Source organism: Sceloporus undulatus, chromosome 2, assembly GCF_019175285.1.
Source record: "Sceloporus undulatus isolate JIND9_A2432 ecotype Alabama chromosome 2, SceUnd_v1.1, whole genome shotgun sequence".
Classification (NCBI taxonomy): domain Eukaryota; kingdom Metazoa; phylum Chordata; class Lepidosauria; order Squamata; family Phrynosomatidae; genus Sceloporus; species Sceloporus undulatus.
In genome coordinates this window covers 156,866,555-156,893,633 of record NC_056523.1, presented here as the reverse complement: position 1 = coordinate 156,893,633, position 27,079 = coordinate 156,866,555, and the positions used below count along the sequence as shown (strand labels likewise).

The 27,079-nt window shown below is 41.4% G+C and overlaps 1 protein-coding gene across 1 annotated transcript; it reads left to right on the top strand.

Annotated features, from left to right (window-relative positions):
- PSMD12 (proteasome 26S subunit, non-ATPase 12) lies at positions 1 to 27,079 on the top strand. Its single transcript, XM_042452857.1, has 11 exons — positions 1 to 199; positions 3,821 to 3,880; positions 5,420 to 5,548; positions 9,881 to 9,988; positions 11,915 to 12,019; positions 12,568 to 12,717; positions 12,864 to 12,998; positions 16,442 to 16,554; positions 17,628 to 17,802; positions 25,345 to 25,422; positions 26,230 to 27,079. Exons 1-11 carry the CDS (start codon positions 92 to 94, stop codon positions 26,437 to 26,439), a joined length of 1,371 nt encoding a protein of 456 aa, XP_042308791.1. The 5' UTR covers positions 1 to 91; the 3' UTR covers positions 26,440 to 27,079.

Sequence of the window (27,079 nt, the reverse complement as noted above, 5' to 3'; positions counted from 1 at the left end):
CCGACTTCCGCTTCCGGTGAGTCAGTGTGCGGCTGGTTGCTGGTGAGGAGCGGAAGGATTCTCGGCTGGAGGAGGCGACGAGGACGGAGCCATGGCGGAGAGCGGCGCGGAGCGGGCCGATGGGCGCATCGTGAAGATGGAGGTGGACTACAGCGCCACCGTGGACCAGCGCTTGCCCGAGTGCGAGCAGATGGCCCGGGTGAGCAGGAGGCTGCCGTCCCTGCTGGAGGGCTGAGTCATGGCGAGGCCCTGCTTAGGCCCCAGCCTCTCCGCCGGTCAGAACGGAGGGAGGGAGGGAGAGAGGAGCTGGGGAAAAGGCTTTCAGGCCACCGGCCCAAAACACCCGCTGCAGAAATAATAACCGACCTTGAGAGCGCTTTAACTGCCCTGGCCCAGTGCTGGGGATCCTGGGAGTTGTGGTTTATTGGTGGCACCAGAGCTCTCTCTCTCTCTCTGGCAGAGAAGGGATGAATGCCTCACAGAACTACAGCTTCCACAATTCCCTAGCATTGGGCCTCAGGGCAGTTAAAGCGGTCTCGAACTGGGTTATTATTCCTGCAGCAGGTGTTTTGGGCCTCAGGCGCCCAGCGTCCTATGGAAGGACCAGGGACCCATTTGAAAGAGCAGAAGGCCGGGTGAAAAGCTTCCCTGGGCTCTACATGGAGGCAGGCCTTTCCTTTGCGTTGCTCTTTAGCTGGAGGGAAAAGGATGCTTCCAGACTCCCCTTAACTCGAGAGGCTGTGCTTGAGGCGCTGGGCTCCTCTGGTAGGAATACACACACATATATATACAAACCTATTAGAGATGTGGTGCTGGAGAAGAGTGCTGAGGGCGCCCTGAACAGCCAAGAAGACAAATGGGTCCTTGGCCAGATCAAGCCTGAACTCTCCTTGGAAGCCACAGTTATTAAGGAGTGAACATGCAGATCCCAGTGAATTGTTGTTCAGTTGTTGGATGTCAGGCAAAGGTTGAAGTCTTGTGTGCATTTATTTAAAAGGAGGTGCCATAGATTGAATGGGACTTCTAAGTACAGTAACAGTATGCAGGCTGGGCTGCACAAGCAAGCAAATAATTTGCGGTTGATAGGCAGTTTTGGAACCTAACTGGTGAAGAAGTTGCTAGCCCTCAATAATAATAATAACAACAACAACAACAACAATTTCTTACCTGCCTCTTTCCAAGACTCCAGGTAAGGGGCAACATGGATTAAAACACATAACGTCACTTAAATGCAGCAAAAACATGAACACTGTTAAAACTTAAAGCACTGTTAATATGTCCATTACAGGACACAGTAAAAGCATCCAACATAAAATTAAAAATACAGTATGCCAATTTAAAACCCACAGTTTAAAAGCAACTACCCTCTTCTGGGTAGGCCTGCCAGAAGAGATACTGTTTTGAGTCCATTTAGCTATTGGATCTCTCCCGGCAGCTGGGTGACAGTGGCCAGTCTTGTCCTGGTCAGCTGAAGTAAATGTCCCCCAGAGGACCTGGCATTAACAAACAACTGTTAAGGATACTTGTTTTATTTGGAATGTAACTATAACATTACAGCTTTGGAGTTTAGGTAAAAATCAAGTCAGTATGCCTTCCAGTAAATTATTTATTTAAAATGTTTTCTGCCTTGTATTTGAACAGCAACCCTTCCGGTATACTATACTTTAAATTGAAAGACAATGAAATTGCAACAATAAATGTGTTTTGTGACAATTAAAAGGAACAAAAGCAACACCAATAAAGAGCGGTGTTCAAAACTTGCAAATGTATTATGGCATAAGCATTTGTAGACAACAACCCACCCCAGCAAATTGATGACACTTTATCCTGAATTGGAAATACTGTATCTGTGTGGCTGGCAGTGCAGGTGGGATTGTTAACAGTGAGGTCAGAGGATAATGAAACGCAGAAAATACAGAGGATGACCAGGTTCCAATGGATTGGGACCAGTCATAGAAATCCTTCTGTCAATGAAAATTGGAGGGAAGACTATGGCCACACCCTCACTACAAAAATAGTCCAGGTTGCCACCACTTTAACTATCATGGCTCCTTGTGATGGAATTCTGAGAACTGTAGTTTTGTGTGACATTTAGCCCCTCTGAGAGAGACCTAGTGCCACAACAAATTACAAATCCCAGAACTCCATGGCATGGAACTATGTGTCAACCTGGATTATTGCCGCAGTGTGAATGCAGCCTATAGCATCCCATTCCCCCCTGTAGGCCTCATGCTTCCACAGAACCAGCAGGAATGAAAAATGCTCCAGAGTTAGATTTTGAATGACTGCTGGAAGGAGGTAGAAGAAGAAAGGTTTGCCATGCTTGTTGGATATAGGCCAGGGTTACCTTATTAACAGTGGCCAGTTGTTAAATAATAATAGAGTTCCTTGCACTAATGAGCTAATTTTTACATATACAGTGGTACCTCGGGATACGAAATACCCAGGTTACGAAATTTTCGGGATACGAAAAAATCACATAGGGAATCATTGTTCCGGGTTACGAATGTTTTTTCGGGTTACGAAAAAACTTTTGGTGCTTTTTTCGGCTTTTTCGCACGGAATCGCGGCTTTTCCCCATTAGCGCCTATGGCAATTCGGCTTACGAAGGCTTTTCGGGTTACGAAAGCGGCCGCGGAACGAATTAATTTCGTAACCCGAGGCACCACTGTAGTTTGATGCAAGAGGAAGAAGTCCTTATATTCATTTTCACTATAACTGTAGTGCTTGGATACTGAATCTGGTCAAACCTAGCTAGTATTTGGATGGGAGACCACCAATGAATGCGAAGTGCTATAGGCTACATTTCAGAGGGAGGAACTGGGAAAACCAGCTCTTGAGTATTTCTTGCCTATGAAACCCCAATGACATTTATTGAATTATGGGATCACCATAAGTTGACTTGAAGGCACATACACACACAATGCTTGTGTTTACTCAAAAATCTGTATTCTTAAGTTGTTTTTTTCTGAATGACAAGAAAATTAAAACAAAATGCTTAATAATATAGAAATGTGTTCACTGCTTGCCTGAAAGTCAACCACAAGGGAATCAATTCGTAACTGGCCAAAACCATTAGCTATACACTGTGTTCTCATCTGTGTGGCAAATTATTCATGGTAAAGATGTTTTTGTAATACTGTTCAAAGTCTGTTTTGTGAAGACGTGATTTCAGTAGTGACTTCTGGTTGAACAGTCATGTGAGTGAGTAACCTTGATTCAGGAAAAAAAAAACATATCAGATTGATGGCTAAATGCATAATTTGGCTTTCACTTTTATAATGACTGCATGGTTCCTGACCTTAGAGAGGCTACTGTGCAGCTGCAATTTAAAGGGATGTTTCCCAGTCTTTGGTCTGCCAGATGTTTTGGGCTCCAGCTTGCAGAATTCAGAGCCAAAGTAGCCAAAGGTCAGGAATTTGGGGAGCTGAAATCCCAAGTGTCTGGTGGACCAACATTTGAGACTGTAACTGAAGTAATTTGAGATATGAAGCCTGGAGCTCTAGGTGTCTTTAAAAAGATATTGTACACATATGAAATTGATGACTGTCCATCTGCACTCAGTTCAGTCAAAACCAACAAAACAAGTTGTAAGTCATTTAAATTTCATTCTTTTCTGTGAAACATAGTAACAACTGACTGGGGTGAAGGTGGCTCTGTTGCTTCATTTCAAAATGTGGTTTCCTAATTTATATGACAAAGGATTATACATTTTAACTAGCTTTCTTAAATGTCATGTTGGATATGTAGTGTACCAACTCTTTGTAGTTTAAAAATACTTGTTGTGTCTTCCTATTGAACAGTATGCATTGCTTTTTAGGATGGAAGACTTCAAGAAGCAATTGAAACCTTATTGTCCTTGGAAAAACAGACTCGAACTGTAAGTACAATGCACCAAGTAATTGGTACCTTTTTTAAAAAGTAGTTTTAATGGCCATATAGTCCTACAGTGTTTCCACAGCAACTTTGAGTGTGAACTGATGGCTTCTGACCATCCTGTTGTGGTTGTAGCTAGGGCCTCTCTTGCAGAGGTCAAAATGGTAGTTGATAGTTTTTCCTAAAGAGCAAAACCTGGTCTTAGTACATTCTTCTCACCAAGAATGAGTTTCTGAGGCAGATCACTTCATTTAGAGGTCCCTCCCCTCAATAACCTGGGTGAAAGTAGTGCTAGGTGGCATCCTAAGGGCTTAGAGGAGGTGAGGGGCAAAGTGGACTGTTTGCCTTCATTTTAATTGTGTGCATTTTACCTGTTTAGTGTGCTGAGTGTTTGTTAGTTTGAACGTTTCCAGTTTATTTGTTTAGGATGGGAATGTTTTATCTTCTGTGGATAAATATGTATATGTTTCTGTGAATACTAGTAGTTTTCCTTCTGTGAAATATGAGTTTTGTTGTGGCAAAAATTTGACCAGCATTTGATGCTCAGACTTCACCTCTGATTGTATTCTGCCTCTGACCATCTTCCATTCCATGGTCATTTTGCTTGAATCTGCCCTCATTAGTTTGCTTTCCATGAAATGGGTGATGGGGAAGAAAACTGTTCAAAAAAGAGTAGGACGGTTTTACACACACGCGCAGACACACACACACACACACACACACACACACACACGAGTTAAGAATCATTGTTTTAGGCTACTATTTTACATTTAGGCAAGTAGCTGTGTTGTTACTGGCTACCATGACAGGCATTCTGTGGAAGGGTATATACCAATATGGGAACACAAACCAAGAGTTCCTGATAGGCTTGGTTGCTGCAAAATGTTGGGACCCATGTTCCAGATTAATATGGAGTGTGGCTCAAAAGGGATCTCTGTTGTTCTTTAGCACATTGTCACTATCTTTCTGGGGTACATGTGCTTCATGTGATTAGTACAGTGAGTAGTACAGCAAATTGATTTCTAACTATGGCTTTATGTTGTTCAAAGTGCATTAATACTGTACAATTCAGTAGAAGAAACATGCTTCATAACTACCAGTGCTTCATTGGAATTCCTTGAAAATATTCTTAATTTTTACTTTCTAGAAACAGTTGGTGGGTTCCTACATGACACTTCTGGAGCATAATGATCTGGAACCAGATCTGTGTTTCTCCCCACTCTCCAGGTAGTTTCCAAGAATGGAGTCAGGCAAGAACTAGCTAAGTGGCCTTCAGCTACAAATCTGCACCATGGAGCAGAGTACTAAAGTTGCTTTCTTTTTCCAGCTTCAGATCTCCAGTGAGATGCTGCTAGGGTACCTTCCACCAGCCACAAAATGATGCTTGGAAATTATCTTTTTGTGTGTGGTGGGGGGAGGGGGGGTTACATGAGGAATGTCTGAAAAATTATGCATTGTGGGGCAGATACTGCATCAATAGGATTCTAGCTAGTAGCTCTATCTTTGGTCTCCTAATTATGTAGTGTTTTTTCCTCCCATTTAGGCCTCAGATATGGTATCCACTTCTCGGATTTTGGTTGCTGTAGTTAAAATGTGTTATGATGCTAAAGACTGGGATGCTCTTAATGAAAATATTATTCTTCTGTCAAAGAGGAGAAGTCAGTTGAAACAGGTGAGAGATTACACTGAGTGGGGTGAGTGCACAAAACCACAAAACTGGATATTTGAAAATCATCTGTAGACATTGATAATTAACTGCTTTTTGTTGCCACTGATAATGTCACTTTTCTGTTCTAAAGTGAATGCTTTCTTTTTTTTATCCATTACTTCATGAGATATGCCTATAGTAGTGTCATTGTAGAATTGTGTGTGTTTCTCAGCAACCATTCCTGTGCATTATGTTGGTGCTGTCATCTTCATGCTGTCATCATGCTATGATTCTATGATTTTGAGAAAGGGACTCTGCTTCTTGTGATCCTAATGAATTTTAAAATTATTGCTGCTCCTGCTGGAGGCATTCCTGATCATCAGCAGAATTAAACTTCTGGGATGTTGCCACTTACATCCCAGCAACTATCCATGATCTTGATGAGAATAATGACTTGAAGAGACACACTAGCATATTTTTAAAGTCCTCCTGAATGAATGGCTAAATCCACTTCCTTGTTAGTCCTCTATAGGTTCTAATTACTTATTCAGACTCTTATGTCTTGATGGTTTTGTTGCATTTCTTTAAAAAATTGAAAAAGGATTAGAAACACAGTAATTACATCGGAATTAATAGAGGGGTGAAACAGACGGGCTGCTCCAGCTGCAATCAGGCCCTGATCAGCCTGGGACCATGGTGACCACACAGCCCACTTTCAAATAGGCTGCCAGCAGGAGTGGAGCTTGTACATTGTGGTTACCGGTGCCTGTGAGATTTATGCAGCTGTGTGTCATTCCACAATAGGATTAATTGTAGTAATACCATCTGAAGTAAGCAACTGGAACTCAATTAAAATCTTTGATTTTGTCCTATTATTATAAAAATTAAAAAGCTTTTTAAAAACAGCAGCATTACTTTGGCTCCCATGCAAAAATGTGTCGTTTTAGCGTACCAGAAAACCAGTTGCTCATAGGAAGGTCATTCAGTTTGGTAGAGGTTCAGTAAGTTGGAAGCATTTATAAGTTTTGTATGAAGCCATAAATAGTAGCACATTGGAGCATCCACAATTTGCTACACCCCATAGTAATCATTGGTAGCACATGGATGCACTGATGCAGGCATTCACATGTCACCACCTGTTGAATAATCTGGAGCTTTTCCCCATCCACAGGGGAAACCAAACTAATGGATGGGAATGGTTCCCCATATATTATTACAGTGTTGATCTATTCACTAAAATAAATATTTGTCAATGGCAGCCGGGGTATTTTGTTGTTTCACAGAGTACTTTGTCTTGCTGAAAAAACAAATCAGTTTCAGAGACTTTAACCAAAATTGTTAAAATGAGAAAAATTGGAAGAAGCTTTTCTGTTGCATTTACTTCTGAATGTCTCCCCAGTCGATGTGTTGATGTCTGTGAATAGAAAAGCAGACATTCTTTTAGTAGTGTCTGCCTTTTTGCTTTAATAATAATAATAATAATAATAATAATAATAATAATAATAAGTTTTATTTATATACCGCCCAATCACTGGGAATCCGAGCAGTTTACAACAGAGGGGATAATAGACGGTTCCCTGCCCTCAGGCTTACAATCTAAAATACACGACACAAAAGGAGAAGGGAATGGTGAGGGGGGAGGGAATCAGGTCCACCATTCTTCTCTCCCTCTGAGGCCTGGACCAAAGAAGATGGACCGGAGGGAGGGCTCATCTTCTTCAGGCTAGCGCTGATGGAGCTGGGCCAGCCTATTCTCTCCCTCACAGGCTGAAGGATGACAATTATGGAAAGAGGGGCCTCTTTCTTCAGGCTAGCCCCTGATGATGCTGAGCCAGCCTACTCTCTCCCTCAGAGGCCAAAAGATGATAGTTATGGAGGGAGGGGCCTCTATCTTCAGGCTAGCCCCGATGGAACTGGGCCAGCCTATTTTCTCCCTTACAGGCCGAAAGATGACAGTTAGGGAGGGAGGAGCCTCTATCTTCAGGCTAGCCCTGATGGAACTGGGCCAGCCTACTCTCTCCCTCAGAGGCCGAAAGATGACAGTTAGGGAGGGAGGAGCCTCTTTCTTCAGGCCAGCCCCTGATGGAACTGGGCCAGCCTACTCTCTCCCTCAGAGGCCGAAAGATGACAGTTTAGGGAGGGAGGAGCCTCTTTCTTCAGGCCAGCCCCTGATGGAACTGGGCCAGCCTTCTCTCTCCCTCAGAGCCGAAAGATGACAGTTAGGGAGGGAGGGGCCCTCTTCTTCAGGCCAGCCCCGATGGAACTGGGCCAGCCTACTCTCTCCCTCAGAGGCTGAAAGATGACAGTTAGAGAGGGAGGAGCCTCTTTCTTCAGGCCAGCCCTGATGGAACTGGGCCAGCCTACTCTCTCCCTCAGAGGCCGAATGATGACAGTTAGGGAGGGAGGAGCCTCTTTCTTCAGGCCAGCCCCTGATGGAACTGGGCCAGCCTACTCTCTCCCTCAGAGGCCGAAAGATGACAGTTAGGGAGGGAGGAGCCTCTTTCTCAGGCCAGCCCTGATGGAACTGGGCCAGCCTTCTCTCTCCTTCAGAAGCCGAAGAGATACAGTTAGGGAGGGAGGAGCCTCTTTCTTCAGGCCAGCCCCTGATGGAACTGGGCAGCCTACTCTCTCCCTCAGAGGCTGAAAGATGACAGTTAGGGAGGGAGGAGCCTCTTTCTTCAGGCCAGCCCCTGATGGAACTGGGCCAGCCTTCTCTCTCCCTCAGAGGCCGAAAGACGACGGTTAGGGAGGGAGGAGCCTCTTGTAATGTAATAAAGTTTATTCGGTCATTGACCAGCAAATACTATAGCAATCATAAAAACCAATATTAAGCCTCTAATTGTAAAAACTTTTAGATTGCACTACAGCTATGAATGAGCAAAAGAGATAAAAGATATAAAGGGATAACATGCAATGTTATGCATAAAATACAATCACAGAGGACAAGACATGAGCCATAAAACACAGTCCGCATCTGACTCTGATAGCTTCCAGTTCTCTATCAATATGGTCTCAGTTAATATTTCAATTTCATCTCTCATTAGAGGACGTATTTTACATACATGTAACAAAATTTGCTACTTGTATACAATGCTAGGTATCTGACAGTTCAGAAGATTACAAACAAGTGAGGTATCTGTACAACCTGTAAATTTTCCCAAAAGAGGGGTAATCAGTTGAAGTGCGGGAATCTTTATAGAATTGACAATTATAGAAGAATGTATGTTCAAGAGTTTCAATGTCTCCCTGAGGGACTGGGCCAGCCCCTACGCTCTCCTCAGAGGCCGAAAGATGACAGTTAGGGAGGGAGAGCCTCTTTTCTTCAGGCCAGCCCCTGATGGAACTGGGCCAGCCTTCTCCTCCCTCAGAGCCGAAAGATGACAGTTAGGGAGGGAGGAGCCTCTTTCTTCAGGCCAGCCCCTGATGGAACTGGGCCAGCCTATTCTCCCTCAGAGGCCGAAAGATGACGTTAGGGAGGGAGGAGCCTCTTCTTCAGGCCAGCCCTGATGGAACTGGGCCAGCCTTCTCTCTCCTCAAGGCCGAAAGATGACGGTAGGAGGGAGGAGCCTCTTTCTTCAGGCCAGCCCCTGATGGAACTGGGCCAGCCTTTTTCTCTCCTCAGGGCCGAAGAGACGGTTAGGGAGGGAGGAGCCTTTTTTCAGGCCAGCCCCTGATGGAACTGGGCCAGCCTTCTCTCTCCCTCAGAGGCCGAAAGATGACGGTTAGGGAGGGAGGACCTCTTTCTCTCAGGCCAGCCCCTGGATGGAACTGGGCCAGACGACTCTCTCCCTCAAGGCCGAATGATGACGGTTAGGGAGGGAGGAGCCTCTTTCTTCAGGCCAGCCCCTGATGGAACTGGGCCAGCCTTCTCTCTCCCTCAGAGGCCGAAAGATGACAGTTAGGGACAATAAATAAATAAAGCACATTCAGATACAGTGGTACCCCGGGATACGAATGCGCCACCTTACGAAATTTCCGGGTTACGAAAAAAATCCATTGAAAAAAACTGTTCCGGGTTACGAAGGTTATTTCGGGTTACCAAAAATTTTTTGGTGCTTTTCGGCGCTTTTTCGCACGAAATCGCGGCTTTCGCTATTAGCGCCTATGGCTTTTTCAGCTTACGAAGATTTTCAGGTTACGAACGCGGCGGCGGAACGAATTAAATTCGTAACCCGGGGTACCACTGTATTTGTCTACAAAGATTATCTGTTTTGATAGATATTAATTTTTGTGTTAAGGCCACCATTACTAAACAACTTGGATAACTGGAGTTCTAGAAAAGCCTTGTGAAGTAAAGGATACAAAAAAGAAGCATATACTGTACTGAGATTGCAGTTTTTCCTGTATTTGCATTAGGCAGTTGCTAAAATGGTCCAACAGTGCTGTTCTTACGTTGAAGAGATTTCAGATCTATCAATCAAATTGCGATTAATTGACACATTGCGGATGGTCACAGAAGGGAAGGTAAGACTTGTTTCTCTTTAAAAGCTGTGAGTTTTTATTTATTTGTTTGATTTATAACCCACTTTTTCTCGAATAATTGGGCTCAAGGCAAATATATTTATATACCATATTTTCCAGCGTATAAGATGACTGGACATATAAGACGACCCCCAATTTTTCCAGTTAAAATATAGAGTTTGGTATATACTTGCTGTATAAGACTACCCCTCTTCCAAAGCATACCAAATAAACATTTAAAAAACTTTGAAATTTCAACCCTGTGGAGGGGGCTACATGCACTGGCTCCCCAGGCTTCTGTTGAGGTCTGCAAAGCCTGCCTTGCGTGCAGGCAGCACCCTGGCCTGCTATGGGCTGAGTTAAGGGGGCCTGGTACCCACACATGCTAGCTTCAGGGGGCCTCCTTGGAGGTCTGGGCAGGCAGCAGCAGGCCAGGCGCGCACTGGCTTCAGAGGGCCTCTGAAGGCCTGGAAGGTGGGAGGAGGCCGGCGGCATATGCACCAGGCCGCAGTGTTCTCTTGCGGCCTCTGTGGAAGCCTGGGCCTCCTTGGAGGCCTGGGAAGGCAGGAGGAGGCCGGGCGCATGCCAGCTTCAGAGGGCCTCTGAAGGCCTGGAAGGTGGGAGGAGGTTGTCGGCAAATGCGCTGGGCTGCGGGGCTCTCTTGAAGCCTGAGAAGGCTGGGCCTAACCCGGCGTATAAGACGACCCCTGACTTTTGACAAGATTTAAAAGGGTTAAAAAGTTGTCTTATACGCTGGAAAATATGGTATGTATATTTACCTATTGCTCCATCACAGTATTTCCAGAGCAGCTTACAAATAATCAAAAATAGAAATAAAATAATAATCACAAAACAATAAACTACAGTGGTACCTCGGGATACGAAATACCCAGGTTACGAAATTTTCGGGATACGAAAAAATCCCATAGGGAATCATTGTTCCGGGTTACGAATGTTTTTTCGGGTTACGAAAAAACTTTTGGTGCTTTTTTCGGCTTTTTCGCACGGAATCGCGGCTTTTCCCCATTAGCGCCTATGGCATTTCGGCTTACGAAGGCTTTTCGGGTTACGAAAGCGGCCGCGGAACGAATTAATTTCGTAACCCGAGGCACCACTGTAATTCTAGCTTTTCAAAGTTCAATAAAAAATCAGCAGAAGAGAATCAGACAGCATAGGAAAGGACACAACATCCCTAAAAGGTTTACAGTGTACCTAAAATTCAATGGATTTAAAAGTCAGAGAAAAAACATTTTCAAAGCCAGGTAAATTCCACAAAAAGAGACTCTCTGGAGAGGGCATTCTTTGACCAGGGTGCCCCTTTCATGAAGTCCCTTAGCTACCCATCATACATCACTTGGTGCAGGCAACTGGAAAAGGATCTATGGAGGAGATCTCAGAGTCTGGCTTGGTACATGTTGAAGAAAGCAACTAGTTTCAAGCTTGGAGCTTTAAAATTATGTCCAGGACATACATACAGTGACATAATATGACAGAGTCTTCCAGATCCTAAAACCATCTAACAGTCCACATTAAAGAAACCCCTGGGATAAATTCACAAGTCACAAATAAGCTAAATCAATAAATTACCAATGTCTGCTAAAATGCAATAAAAATAATGCAAACAAACAACAGCAGAAGACATATAAAACACTTGTTTCATTCCTGAAAGCATGTATAAAGTGAGAAGTGTTTAACTGATGCCTGACAGACAAGTGTCTGGAATACCAGATCAATGACAGGCATGTTTCTACCCTAATCGGAGTCCAGCTGTATTTTATGGAATGTTTTCAGAAGCAACCTTAATTATATTATAGAAATCCAGATTGGAGATAATAATTACAGCAAAATTATTTTAGAACGTAATTTAATATTAAAGATGCTCTTTGGGAGCAAAATAACTTACATAAAATAAAATCTTTCTCTTTTTAGATTTATGTTGAAATTGAGAGGGCTAGGCTGACAAATACTCTTGCAACAATCAAAGAACAGAGTGGAGATGTGAAAGAAGCAGCTTCAATTCTGCAAGAGCTTCAGGTAAAGGACCAAAAATGCTTATAACTATTGAGTAATTGTTTTGATGCATAATAAAGAGAAAATTGTACCAACTAGAAGGTTTCAGAATTTATTTTTATATTTAAAGTACCTTTTACAGTATTTTTATCCATTGTTTGAAGGATACACCACATTATTTACCAGAAATGGTTACAGTTTCCTAGTGCTGTTTACACAAAGCCTTATAGTAACTATGTTGAGTGGTTATTCTGAACTGAAATCTTGAAAGAAGCAAAAGCAGTGAGGTTTTTGTAGCTGAGCTGCACAGACTGTGTTGAAACAAATAATGAATCATGGACACAAAATGAATTATAAGCACAGTTTCTGTTCACATGCTGAATCTATCCATATATCTTACCTTTTTTAGTACAACTAATATAACTTTCTAGGTAGCTAAAAGCCAAGCATTTTAAACACTTGATAATAAACAATTCAGTATTTCAGTCCACTTTTTATTAATGAGGTAGTGTGTGCTGTCTTCAACTTTTGTGTATCACAGTCTGTAATGTATTATATATTCTGAATATTAGGTGGAAACATATGGATCAATGGAAAAGAAAGAGCGTGTGGAATTCATCTTGGAACAGATGAGACTTTGTCTGGCTGTGAAGGACTACATTCGAACCCAAATTATTAGCAAAAAAATTAACACTAAATTTTTCCAGGAAGAAAATACAGAAGTAAGTCTGATGGTAGCAGGTTTATATTCTAGTTATTTACGGCTATTAGGCACATGGTTTAAAATAGATTTGTCAGACATATTGAAGAGTGTTCAGCTTCCAGGTTTAATGTGTTTGTGTTAACCTGAGATTATTTGACATTTCAGAAATTAAAACTGAAGTACTACAATTTAATGATTCAGCTGGATCAACATGAGGGTTCCTATCTTTCCATCTGCAAGCACTACAGAGCAATTTATGATACGCCTTGTATCCAGGCTGAAGGTGAAAAATGGCAACAGGTAAAATAAAAAGAATGTACTGCAGTATGCAAGAAGAAGAATTTGAATGGTCCACTGCCATGTGAAATAGATGTAGCTCATCTATTGGTGGAAACTGTGCCTATTCATTCAGTTGAGGGAGAGCTGTAGTCAAATTCTGTCACCTTCCAGCAATTACTTTTCAGTAAAACCATTGGGACATAATCTGTTTGAAATTCTTTTTGTGGCTTAGTTTGTTTTATTAATGAAAACATCCCACAAAATCAGTTTTTCACATCCATTATGCTCTTTATTCTGGAAACATTGGGTTACATAGTTGCACATTGCCTTTCCACAAATATTTCCTTTTTTCATGAAACTCACTGAAATCTAACAGAGGCTGCTCTGGTAGCCTGCTCCTGCACTGAGGACACAAGAGCATACAAGTGATGCACATGTTTGTACTGTATAATGAATCCTTGCCCAATTCACGAAAGAAGGAGGAAGAGTCTTTATGCCAGCAAGCCTCTCTATGGAGAGTGCACATCTTGTTCCATTATGTTTGCTTTTGCTACCCTACTGTATGTTGCAGTGTCAGCTCAGTAAGTGTCTGAACCTGGTGTGTGGAAAGCGGCTAAGGAAGCACATACGTCTTCCAGTCTGCATTCATGTGACTTCCAGCTTTGTCAGAAAACCACCATCTGCTGAATTCTTTCTCTTGCTTCAGTTACATTTGACAAAACCTTTTCTTCACTTTTAAAACAACTTGAGATCTGTTCAAACAGGCAGAGTCAGTATCTTGCACTGTCCTTACTAGATGCTTTACTAAATTGGCTGGGATCCTGAACTGAGGCCCTTTTTCCTTACATTTCCATTTTCAAGTGAAGGGAGTAGTTTGCTTTTCAAAATGAGATCACTTAGCCCAAAGTCCAAAGATATTGTTTGTGTGGGTTTTTTGCTGTCTGTTACAATCATTAATTACTTTAGAAAGAGGAAGCACATCTTTAATAAATAAATCAGATTACAGATTAGGAAGAATAACAAATACAAAGAGCATCCAAAGCCCATGTATTGATTTGTAAAGAGAGTAGCAAGGACAGATTATCATTTGAAGACAAACGAAATGGGAGTCAGCAGTGTAAGGGAGTTGGCAAGATAATGCTTAAATTTGATTAGGAGAAAGGTGCTCCTCTTCAGCACTAGTGTCTTCTTTGCTGTATTGTTTCTGCAGTACGTTCGAAGAAAGACATAGGAAAACTTGAAAGAATTCAGAGGGCACTGGCAAAAGCAGATACGCATTGGGTTATGGAATGTGAGGAATTACTGGAGGAGTTCAGGTTTGTATTTTTGGAGGAGGGAAGACCACTTTGTTTTTAGCTCCACAGACAGCTGTTTTTAAAACAGTTGGTATCATCAGATCTTTGTCTACCATGGACAAGAAATGAGTGCAAAACATGATTTAGAAGTTATATGCTGCAGGGATTGAGGAAAATAAATGGCCTATTTGTAAGAATGAAAGACCTAGAACCACTCTACATGGGAATAGAGTTATTTAATTTTGATAAATGTGAAGCGAGAAACATTTGGATGGCAAAAGGACCAATTTACTGGAGGATCTTTAAGAATATTTCCCTCTGTAGCTCATATCCAATTAGCCCCTTTTACCAATGGAATTACTTCCCTTAGTGGAACAGGGGAGAAAGCCATTCTCTGCCTCCACCCTCATTGTGCTGCAACTTCCTTTCTATGCCTTGAGGTTACCTTTTACCCCTCACTTATAGAAAGCCTCTCATCAATGACATATGTCCAGCATCCACCCTTATACACTTTCTCTAAATGTATCAGGACTAGGGTCCCAAGTGTCTTCCTCTTACAAGTTTTAATATCTTAGGTAGTGTGTTTGCCTATGCCTATATGGTTTACAATTCACTCAGGCAGAGGCGTCTGTTATAACAAATAAACATTAACTTTATAGAATAACATTTAGCAACTTAATAGCAACAAAGTAACTTAAGTAGAATAGTTCAGATATGGTCTGGTTACATTAATATAACAGTTGCAGGCATTTCAGAGTTTCCTCTTTACAATCTCCAGTACACTTTCTCCCAGTCAGTACCCTTTTCTGACTGTATTTGTCTGACCTTTTGTCTCTTTCTCCAGTTACTCTACATTTCTGACTTTCTCTAGGCCCAGTCAGATTCCCGATCTGACCCGCTCCCTAGAACTCTCACTCAGGAACCTCCCCTGAACTCGAACCTTCCCTCAACTCAATTTCCTTCAATTCCTTTCAGCTCTCTTAAACTCTCCCTCAACTTTCGTCTCCCTCAAAATTATAATATGAAACATGATTGTATAATTTGTATTATCACGGTGTAATAATTTTTTTTGGAAAAATTTAAAAAAACTTTTCATCTCTCCCTTAACTGAATTCACAGGCACTTACTCCTGCCTGGTATTGTGACTGGCTGACAGGAAACCAAGTCTGCCCAGTGGCTCCATCACACTCATATGCACAAATTCTGTGTCAGGTTTGAGGGGATCTTTTGGAGCCAATGCTACAGAAGTAGATGAGAAGAGGGAAGGACCTGTTGCATGAACAGAAGTCCATTCTGTCTAAACCTGAATTTTGCCACATTGAAAGGATGTATAGTAAATGTATAGTCACTTTTGGACTTGATGGACTTGTTAATTGTTCCAGATCACTGTTCTTATGATTTTGTGATAATGTGCATTTAATTAATTATAAGAACATAGATATGTTTGGCCCTCTGTTCTGAATGGCAGTTGTATCTGCACAGTAAGACCCCTTATCTGTAGTGGATATGATGCAAGATCCCCTGCAGATGTCCAAAACTGCAGATAGTATCAAACCCTATATTTTGACTACATTTTTGGACTGCAGAAATATAGACAAAATATTCTCCCTCCCCCGCTGCTAAGCTACTGCCCTGTGGCGGATAGGGGAACCGATCCACTTCCAACTTTCCTCTTATTAGTTCCTCACAACAAGTGAAACGTGAACTCCCAGGCAAAGTATTACCATAGAATTGCACTGGAGATGTCCACAAATGTAGGAAATGATGAGAGGAAGGTTGGGACCAGTTTTGTCCCCTGTCCTGCACAGGGCAATAGGTGAGTTGGGGGGGGGATATTTTTTGGACTGAGTAAATGAAACAGAAAGCAAATCCACAGAGAAGGGTATTTTAATTGTATTAATAACATTTGTTTAACTGAATTAAAAGATATAGCTGTGTCAGTACGTAGAGAGCTTGTAGCGCCTTTGAGACTAACTGAAAGAAAGAAATTGACAGAATGGGCTTTCATAGACTTCAGTCTACTTCCTCAGATGCATTTGGTGGAGTAGAAGCCAGGTACAGACATATATATATGCCATTGGCATGTGAGGATGTCAATTCAAATTACAAATCTTTTGTGTGGTGGTTTCTCATCAAAATTAAGTTTTTTTTTCTCTTTCATTAAAACAGGCCCTGAAGAGTGTTGTTCTATATGTTATTCTTTCACCTTATGACAATGAACAGTCTGACCTGGTGCATAGAATAAGCAGCGATAAAAAACTAGAAGATATTCCTAAGTATAAGTATGTATAGCTGGCATGCTAAATGTTACTGTGATGTGACGTGATGTTCAGCATATGTTCTTTGTGATAGTTAAAGATACATAAGATATTTTGAGTTGGCATTATTACAACATGCAGTGATGTTTGAATTTTATGGGCCCATACAGACAGGCCAAAATAAAACGGCTTCGGCTCACTTTGGAGGTATGCTGTTTAAATGATGTGTGTGTGCTAAGAGACCAGAAGCTGCGCCAAAGCTATGCTCCAGTGTTAAGGACTGGAGCGCAGCTTTGGTGCAGCTTCTGGCCTCTTAAGATGCATGTGTCATTTAAGCAGTATACCTCCAAAGTGATCCGAAGCAGCTTTATTTTGGCCTGTGTGTACGGGCCCATAGATAGCTGTTGTAGGTGCAGGTACTTCAGATCTCAATGTTAGTGTGTTTTAGGTGCTTATTGAAAGTGTAACTTTGGTCTTGGCAAACTCTCCCAGCCTAAAGCTGTTTCAATTGTCATATGCCATATGATGGTGTTTTCAACAATTTTTTATACAGTGGTACCTCGGGATACGAAATGCGCGGGTTACGAAATTTCCGGGATACGAAAAACTTGGATTGGCAAAAACTGTTTCGGGTTACGAAATATTTTTCGGGTTACGAAATTCATTTCGGTGCGAAATTCAAATGCTATAGGCTTCCAGCGCTAACGGAAAGCTATTTCGGGTTACGAAATTTTCGCGTTACGAAGGGAATGGCGGAACAAATTAATTTCGTAACCCGAGGCACCACTGTATTACTTACGGTGTTGTAAACTGCCTTGGGATTTCTAAACATGGCATAAAAATGATATAATAGAGAACCATTTGCAGCTTTTAATGTTTCTATCAAACCGAAGTGGCATATACACACATAATATATATTCAGTAGTATTAATTAGTATGCTGGGTCAGTGTACTCCCTAAAACTTTTTAAAAACTGTTAACAAGAGAAACTGTTGTACTGATAGACTAATCTTGTAAACAGATGTGCATATTTGTTTTATAGTGTATGAGAATTATACTGTTGACCATTTACAGAGACATTCTTCTTTTTTTAACAGAGATCTTTTAAAACTATTTACCACTATGGAACTGATGCGCTGGACCACTTTGGTTGAGGAATATGGAAAAGAATTGAGGGAAGGCTCTCTAGAAAGCCCTGCCACAGATGTATTTGGTTATACAGAAGAAGGAGAAAAAAGATGGAAAGATTTAAAAAACAGAGTAGTTGAGCATGTAAGCAGAATATGCTTTCTACCTATTATTTAGGACTGTGAGGAATGCTGTTAATGTTAATTTGTGCTGGATGGAGTTAGACTCCTGAAATCTCAGGCTCATAGCTTGTGTGTTCTCTTGGACTCAGATCTGAGCCTGGATGCCCAGGTTTCAGCAGTAGCTAGGAATCCATTTGCACAGTTAAAACTTGTGTGCCAGCGGTGCCTGTTCTTTGAGATGTCAGATCTGGCTATGGTGGCACATGCCTTGATTATATCTCGTTTGGACTACTGTAACATGCTCTACATGAGGTTGTCCTTGGAAATTGTTCAGAAACTTAAGTGGGTTCAAAATGCAGCAGCCAGAATGCTGACTATGGCCAGTTATAGGGAGCATATAGCTTCCTTGCTGAAACAGCACCACTGGCTACTGGTTATTTCCAGACACAATTCAGAGTGCTGGTTATGAGCTATAAAGTCCTACATGGCTTAGGTCCAGACTATCTGAAAGTTCTGAAAGAATGTTTCCACCCTCTGGAATGCCTTTCCATGGGAGGCTAGGCTGTCCCCTCCCGGCTTTTCTTTTGTCAGTAGGTGAAGACATTTTTATTCAAGCGGGTTTTTATATGGGGTGTGTCAACAACAATCACTCCCTTGATGTCAGAGATTGGTTTCCCAAATTATAATTGTGTTTATTTAGGATGCATTGATAATATAGCTCCTGATACAGAAACTAATTGACTGACTATGCCCATAAATCCTATCCCATTATCTGATTTAAAACAGCATGTCAGTGGGGAAAGTATTCAGATAGTCACATGGAATGTTGCCGGGTGGAAGGAAGCAGTGGATGCTCAATTAGTGGGTTTTCTTTCTAAATTTGATGTTGTAGCTATTCAGAAAACCTGGTTAACTGAGGAGGATAATGCAATAAAACTTCCAGGCTTTCAAAGTTCAGATATCCCTGCCCAAAAAATTAAAAAACAAAAGGGTGAGCCTCTGGTGACCTTTGCATTCTTATTAAACAAGAATTGCATTGGCAAGGAGAGAAATTATATAATGGGGACAAATATACTCATTTTTTAGTTATGAAATTCAGATATAAGGATCTGGAAGTTATCCTGATAAATGTATATGTCCCCCCTATTACATCTTCATATTATAATACCAATCAGTGGATTGGTTTAGAAGTGGTAATGCAGGAACTATTAATCTTGTATCCTCAACCTGTAATAATTCTACTGGGTGATTTTAACGCCAAATTAGGCTCATCTCTTTATGATTTTGCCCAAAAGAATAATTTTCTAAAATAATTTTTTGATAACCATCTTCAGTGGCGTTCAAGAGACAACAAAAGTAACAGTGCTGGAGTGCATTTGGTCTCTTTAATTTTCAAATGCAATCTACAAATTTTGGGAGGTAGAGGTGAAGATGATAGTTTCAGATACCCACGCAACTAACTCTAGTAACGTATTACATCTCATTTGTGTTTCAAGTAACAAAATTGACCTTTTTTTCTGAGATTGTTGTTCTTCCAAGAGGCGAAAGTGATCATCAGCCTGTGAGTGTGATACTAAGGGGTAGCTCAGATTTAAGATCAAGTAGTAGGACTGATAGATGGTTTGCAGACAATTAATGAGGTGGGTCATAATGGCAGGCTCAGATGGGCTAAAGTTGATACTATTGCAATATCAGATAATCTTAATTCAGAGAAAGTGGAAAAGTGGTCCAATACAATTTGGTCACCAATAAATGATTGGCTGTCTGTTATTAATGCATTTGCATCTGTGCCAAATGTTGAAGAACTATCTAACAACTAAACCTCTGGTGAAAAGCTACCAAAAAGGCAGCTCACCCTGGTTTGACATGGAATGTAGGATGCTGAAAAAGAAATTAAAGTTAGCATTAAGATCTGTTCAGAGGTGTTTCTCTATTCATACTCAAGCTAAGATGTTGTCCCTTAGAAAGGAATATAAGAAACTAATAAAACTAAAGAAGAAAAATTATGCCACTACAATTTGGGCTGGTCTTGAGTTAGCGGCAAAGAGTCACAATTCAGTATTTTGGCATTCTGTGACAGGAATTCTAAAGGAAAGGAGATCTCTATATGATATCCCTATACCTGCCAAGGAACAGGAAAATTATTATCAAGGATTATTTGCTTTAAATGATACATCTATGTTCCAGCATTTAAGTATAGATTCCCGATGTACAGAAACCCTGTCCCCCGGCCTCTAGTCTCAGAAGAAGAGATGCAATCTATTATTACAAGTCTGAAAAATAACAAAGCTCCTGGGGAGGATTTCTTACCAGCCGAATTGTTTTGGTGGGTGCTTCATTTGTCAGGCCTGTTTACGGACATAAATAATACCTGCCAGATCCCAATTGGATGGAAGTTGGCAATAGTAGTCCCTATATATATAAAAGGGAAGAATAAGGACCCCAGTAGTTACAGACCTATTAATTTAATAGACATTGTAGCCAAAATCTGTTCTAAGTTCCTTCTGAACAGACTTGAATGCTGGGTAAATGAAAAGGAAATTCTGACAGAAGAACAAGCAGGCTTTAGACAAAATCGTTCCACCATTGACAACGGTTTTATTCTAAATCACATGATTACCAAATATGCCAACAAAGGGAAACATCTTTACACCACTTTTATTGATCTTTCTGCTGCATTTGATACAGTGAATAGAGAAATACTATGGAACAAATTGATTGGTCTTAAAATCGAATTGAGTTTGTTGTTGTTAATCAAAGCCCTCTATACAAGTACCTGTTTAAGAGTGAGATATGGGATAAATGGCGCCATGACAAATAAGATTGACACACATAAAGGGGTAAGACAAGGGTGTCTATTAGCTCTGTTGCTATTCAATTTGTATATTAATGACTCACCAAGTGAAATGAAGGACTCTGCAGTCCATATACCCACAATCTTAAGCACATCTTGTAACATCCTGCTTTACACAGATGATATGATTTTGTTATCCTGCTTGCAAGTTGGCTTGCTTAGATTAAGAAGATTCAGCTGTTATTGTCAGGATATTTCTTTATCCATTAACAAATCTAAGGCCCTTATCACATGTGGGGGTTTGCAGCTCAGATCCGCAGTCACTCCTGTTCTAGCAACATGAAAAGTGATGTTTTTTCACACCAGATCCAAAGTCACTCCTGTCTAGCAATGCAAATTCACGTTAAAACGTGATGTTTTACCACACCTTGTTGCCTTTCCGTTGCCCTTCTGAACCAAGGGGGAAGCGGAGTCAGTTCAATTCCAAGCAAGTCACGTGATGCAGATTTAAGCAAAGCGTGGTGAGTGCACATTGTATTACCACACCAGGACATTCGAATTGGGTCCCTTGCACATGCTTAGTGGGGGTCTGAATGCATCCTAACCTTTGCACTTTCAGGGTGAAGAAGGGAGCCTGGTTCCACTTTCACGTGAATGACAGCCTCACGTGAATGAAGCCCTTCTATTTTTCCATCCCTGGCACCCAAATTCAAATGGGTCCTCCAGCCCCCATCCATTTCAGCCACATCTATATCTATCCTCCGTGTCAGAGCCCCCATCCATTTATTATTATTATTAAGGAATTATTATTATTATTATTATTATTAACTGCAAAATAATCAGTGTAGAAGCTGCAGGTTTACTTGGAAGTAAATCCTTTGGATCTGAAGGAGACCCATTTTGGAGGATTGCAGAAATGATGCAGTTTCCCTTATTCTCCATGCTCCCTAAAATACCACCTCCCTGAATCCAGTCCACTCTCCTTCCCTTTGTAACAGTTGCTTCCAGTTTAACTCCACTTTCACTGTTCTGGCTCAGCGCTATGGAATTCTGGGAGCTGGAGTTTGTTGCTGCCTCCAGCCTCCTGTTCATTCCCTCTATCCCTGTCATCTACCCTTCCCAGCAGCAGAAGCAACGGGGGCAAAATTGCAGCGCAGCATCATGGGAAATTTGCGTCTTTGGAGGTTTGGGGGGGGTGTACTGGGAGGGAATCAAAGTTGCATTCCACACCAGACCAATTCGGAGTGAAATCGAAGTGAGCTTGAATGCGAATTCTGTCAATTCACTTTTGTACCAAATTCACCAAAATGAGGAGTCACTTTGGATTCACTGCAGAAGTGCCACAGAAGGAGCTCCCATAGAAATAAATTGCATGTGATAACACATTTGGGTTATGATGTGAATTTACATCATTGGACCCGCAGTCACCCCAGATCTGAGCTGGAAAATCTCCAAAAAGCTCTGTGTGATATACTCCTAAGTCAAATGTAGTGGTGTTTGGTAAAAGACAGCTGAGGCGCATTACAGACTGCCCAAAACGGGTGGTCTCGCGCCGCTGCCGGTTGCTGCGTCCAGGAACCGCCCCGTTCTCAGGCGCATCCAGAAAGAAGCACTGAAATGGCGCTTCTTTCTGGGCCCCGGAAGTGGCGTCACGAGGCGCTAGTCGCACACTCACAGCGTCGCTTGCGCCGTGCGACGTCCGGACACTATGCGTCCGCGATGTCAAAATGGCAGCCCCCATGTGGATGGGTGCTGTCATTTTGTACGGACTCGGTCCGTACTAGGGTTGAGGGGCATCAGGAAGTGACGCCCCTTCTCAACCCTACCATGCCCCTTCCTAACCCTAGCACGCCCCTTTGGCGCGTCTGTAACGCGCCTGAGACATAGATGGCAACTAGATGGTGAGGAATAGAACAAGTGAAGACCTTTTCCTACCTTGGTGTCTTATTTTCTGAAAATGGATCCTGGTTACGTCATCACCAAAGGAGTTATCTTAGAGCAAAGGCATGCACGAATCTTTTACTTAAAGCACATAATTACCCCAGTCTCTTTGAACAATTACAATCCCATGTACAAGCAGTTTGGTCTATCCAATTAACAAACTGTATAAGTTGTAGTCTCTCTGTATGTTGCACACTCAATGACCAAGCAAAAAAGAATACGAAACAAAGGTGCTTTCTGCACCGCCATTTGGGACGTCCTCTGGACGTCCCATTTTAAAAAAGGGGCGTCTCTTACAGACGCCCCTGGGCCTAGTACGGACTCTGTCCGTACAAGATGGCGCCGGCCCTTCTACATGGCCGGCGCCATCTTTGCGTATCGGACGCTGAGCGTCCGTACGTGTCGCGCCGCTTGTGACGTAGTGAGCGCGCCCCTGGCGCCTCGCTACGTCGCAAACGCGACGGAAAAAGAAGCTCCATTTTGGAGCTTCTTTTTCGGTCCACGCTGGAGTCGGGCCGTGTGAAGGCTCCGGATCCCCCGCGGACCTACTGGCGGCGGTCTGTACCCCGCCAAAGAATCCTGGATATTGAGGCTCAAAAAGATATAGCCATTCTTAGTAAGATAGGCAATTTAAAATGGTTAAGCCAGTATAAACGGACCTTTCAGTTTCAAACTACCTAAAAATTCAAATGCCAAAACACCTGACGGAGATATTTACCCAAGCTAGATTCAAGCAGCTTGATACCATGTTAAGGTTTAGGAGATTTAACGGCATTCCTTACAATGAGTGAACCTGTATTTGTGGAAATCATGAAATTGAGGATATAGCTCACATATTACTTGAATGCAAACTGTATCAGCAGGAAAGAGACCTGTATCTCGGTCCATATATCAAATGAACTATGTACTGGGATACCCATATTAGGACAACCTACGTTATGAGCGGTCAAGATTCAAAAATTTCTTTCAATACAAAATCAGGATCACAAATGTTTAAACTTTTATTTTGATCCCTTATTTTGCAATGGAACCAGTTGATACACAGTTGTACATGCTGTAGGAACTTGCTAACAAAATTGATCTAGTTTGGAAGTAATACATATTAAGCAAAGTAATACACCTGAGATCTAGATATGTGGGGATGATTGGGGTAAATTTCAGGGGTGATGAAGAATTTTGATGTATGATGGTAATTTTAATCTGACTGACTTTTGTATTATGATTATTTTTACTTATTCATTGTCTTTCTTTTTAAACTTTTACATAGAGTCTTACAGAGTGACTTTTTAGTTTTGTTGCATACATTGCCTAATGTATTGTAGCTATACATTTTTTATTATATTTTCTTATTTTTATATATTTTACTCTCATGTTCTCTTATATAACTCTAATTACCGTATTTTCCGGCGTATAAGGCGATGGGGGGTATAAGACGACCCCCCACGTTGCCCGCCGGCAGTATCCCTGTCCTGTCCTCAGGGGGTCTTGCTCCGGCTGGAGGGGGCCTCTCTGGAGGCCTGAGAGGATCCTCAGCGGCTGGGCTCTCGCCGCCATTCTTTTTTCAAAAGAAAAGGCAAGGAAGTGGCTCCAGAGCCGGCCGGGCTGAGGCAAAGAGCTGGCCCCTTACTTCTCTGTGCCACCGCCGCCAGGGATCCTCCAGCGGCTTCAAAAGTCCTCCGCGGAAGCCGCTGCCGCCACCCGGGATCCTCTGCTCCTCCAGCGGCTTCCGCGGAGGACTTCTGAAGCCGATGGAGGATCGGAGGATCCCCGGAGGCGGCGGCGGTGCGGAGAAGTAAGGGGCTGGCTCTTTGCCTCGGCCCGGCCGGCTCTGGAGCCGCTTCCCTGCCGCCGCCTTTTGAAAAAAAATGACGGTGAGAGCCCAGCCGCCGAGGATCCTCTCAGGCCTCCAGAGAGGTCCCCTCCAGCCGGCACGAGTGCCGGCTGGCTGGGAGAGGACCCAGCAAGTACCCCAGAGACAGGGAGGTGGCCTTGCCATTCGCCTGTCTCTGGGGTATAATTCTGGTGCATAAGGCAGACTTCAAGAGTCGCCTTATATGCCGGAAAATACAGTATTTAGAGTTCTACACAGAGTTTTATTTAGAATTTTATTCTGTTTTTCTATTTTGTATTGTGGTACTTTGAGATGGCCTACGGGCTGATCAATAAATATTGATTGATTGATTGATTGATCTGATGTGTGTTTTTAGGTACCTTTTAAGAAAACATCTGTATGTTTTTATGTCATTTTATACTGTTTTTAGCTAGTTGATTTTAATTGTTTTTAATTTTTAATTGTAAAATCTTTTAAATTATTTTATCAGTGAGTTGCCTTGGGTCCCTTTTAGGGAGAAAAGTGGCATAAAAATGAAATAAATAAACAAATAAATAATAAATAATTTATAAACCTTGATTTATAAAGGGAATCGATGCATGCCAAATGGAGGATGTTATATTAGTGATGTGTCACATGACACTACCTCTGGTCAAGCTAGTATGTAGCAAGTAAATGGCAGCAAAATGTAATTTTAATCTGTAGGTACTTGTTTAGCTTTATATTTAAATACTAAACTATTTAGAAAGAATTGTTCCATTGAGGATTCAGTTAAAAGTGCTATTTTCTACAAAATGTTTATAGTAGTAATTTTTCCATTAAGCTTACTACTTTGCATAATAACAAAAATAACCCAATCCAAAGTTTTATGGTTTATAGTCTTAGGTCACTTCCTAATTTATAATAAACAGACATTTGGCGCATATATATATATATATATATATGGAATCAATTTCAGTTTTTTCTTTACAGTAGCTGATTCTTTTTCTTTCTTTTAGAATATTAGAATAATGGCAAAATATTATACCAGAATTACCATGAAAAGAATGGCACAACTTCTGGATCTATCAGTTGATGTAAGTGATGTTCAAGTTTTCTTAGTAATTTTGTACAAGAAGAAAGCAATGATATAGTAGAAAAATACAGTTTCCTTCCTAGAGCCACATTGGCTTTGACATTGTGATTCTCTTCCCTAACTAAAGCTAGTATGCTCCCATATTAATACAGTGGTGCCTCGGGTTACGAAAATAATTCGTTCCGCGGCCGCTTTCGTAACCTGAAAAGCCTTCGTAAGCCGAAAACCCATAGGCGCTAATGGGGAAAAAGCCGCGGCTCCATTTAAAATAGCGCCGGAGTTTTTTCGTAACCCGAAAAAACTTTCGTAACCCGAAACAATAAATCCCTATGGGATTTTTTCGTATCCCGAAAAATTCGTAACCTGGGTATTTCGTATCCCGAGGTACCACTGTATCTCCCCTTTCTTTCTTAGAGGTAGATACGGCCTTTCTTCCAGTTGGGAATCAAAGACCTTTTCCTAGAGCCATCTAGAAATGTAGGGATATTTATTTCAACCTGTAGTGAAAATTTATTAATTTCATAGTTGCAGAAGTAGTCAAGTGAAATTTAGTGTTTTCTAAGTTCTTTCCTTACAGTTCTGGAAAGACATTAGGTTGTTTTGGGATAAAAGTCTGGCTTGCAGCCAAGTTGATAAACAGTTCAATTTGAAATGTCTGAAGTCCTGTTTACTGCAAAGGAATTTAAGTCAACTTATCAGCAGATATATTTGTTCTTCACAGTCTGACAATCTTTGTATCCTTACTGTGAATCAAAGCAGGGTATTTTTGTTCAGCTATCTAATCCAGTGCTGTTTGTTTGCTTTACAGGAATCTGAAGAATTTTTGTCCAACTTGGTGGTGAATAAAACCATCTTTGCCAAAGTTGATAGGCTGGCAGGAATTATCAACTTTCAGAGACCGAAGGACCCTAATAACTTACTCAATGACTGGTCTCACAAGCTCAATTCATTGATGGCTCTAGTTAACAAAACTACACATCTCATTGCCAAAGAGGAGATGATACATAACCTGCAATAGAATGTCTCAGTAGCCTTAATGCTTAGGGAGAGGCATTGAATTGGTCATAGAAAGAGACTTTATCCCACTGTATATTTGCGGGTTTTTGTTTTTTCATCTTACCCTTCCAGGTGAAACTTAGAACATAATCACTTTTGAAGAATTGTTGACAATTAAGTTCTTTTGATTATTCATATGGTTTATAACATTTTTGCTGCAATTGATGGATAAACAATAAAATTGCCTGTGTAATGGAAATGGCCTTTAATTTACTCCAGATTGTCTTTAGCTGTCCAGCAAAAACTTCCATTAGTCTTAGATATTCTTTTTCACTCTTCCAGATATATGAGTATGTTATAATATATTATTTTGTTTAAAAAAAGTGTGCAAGGTAGTTCTATAATGTTCACTTTTCCTAAGCAAAGTATCTTGGAATTTCAGGCACAAAGCTGAATTACCATTATTATTTTATGCTGTAGTATGGTAGCTATATAGAATGTGCTCTAACAAGATGGCATGGGATAAGTTGTAGCCTGTTTCTGCTTTTTATGTGTAATTTTTTAATTGGACATGTATTTAACTATGGTAATAGTGAAGTAATTTTTACGAAAAACTGAGTTCAGCCTTGCAGATGTCTTAATAAAAGAACATATAGACTGTT

What these genes read in the sequence shown, in the direction of transcription:
- PSMD12 (XM_042452857.1), top strand. Translation starts at nt 92, where the DNA reads ATGGCGGAGAGCGGCGCGGAGCGGGCCGATGGGCGCATCGTGAAGATG. An exon ending in AGTGCGAGCAGATGGCCCGG is followed by an intron (nt 200 to 3,820) that starts GTGAGCAGGAGG and finishes ATTGCTTTTTAG; the next exon opens with GATGGAAGACTTCAAGAAGC. An exon ending in AAAACAGAGTAGTTGAGCAT is followed by an intron (nt 17,803 to 25,344) that starts GTAAGCAGAATA and finishes TCTTTCTTTTAG; the next exon opens with AATATTAGAATAATGGCAAA.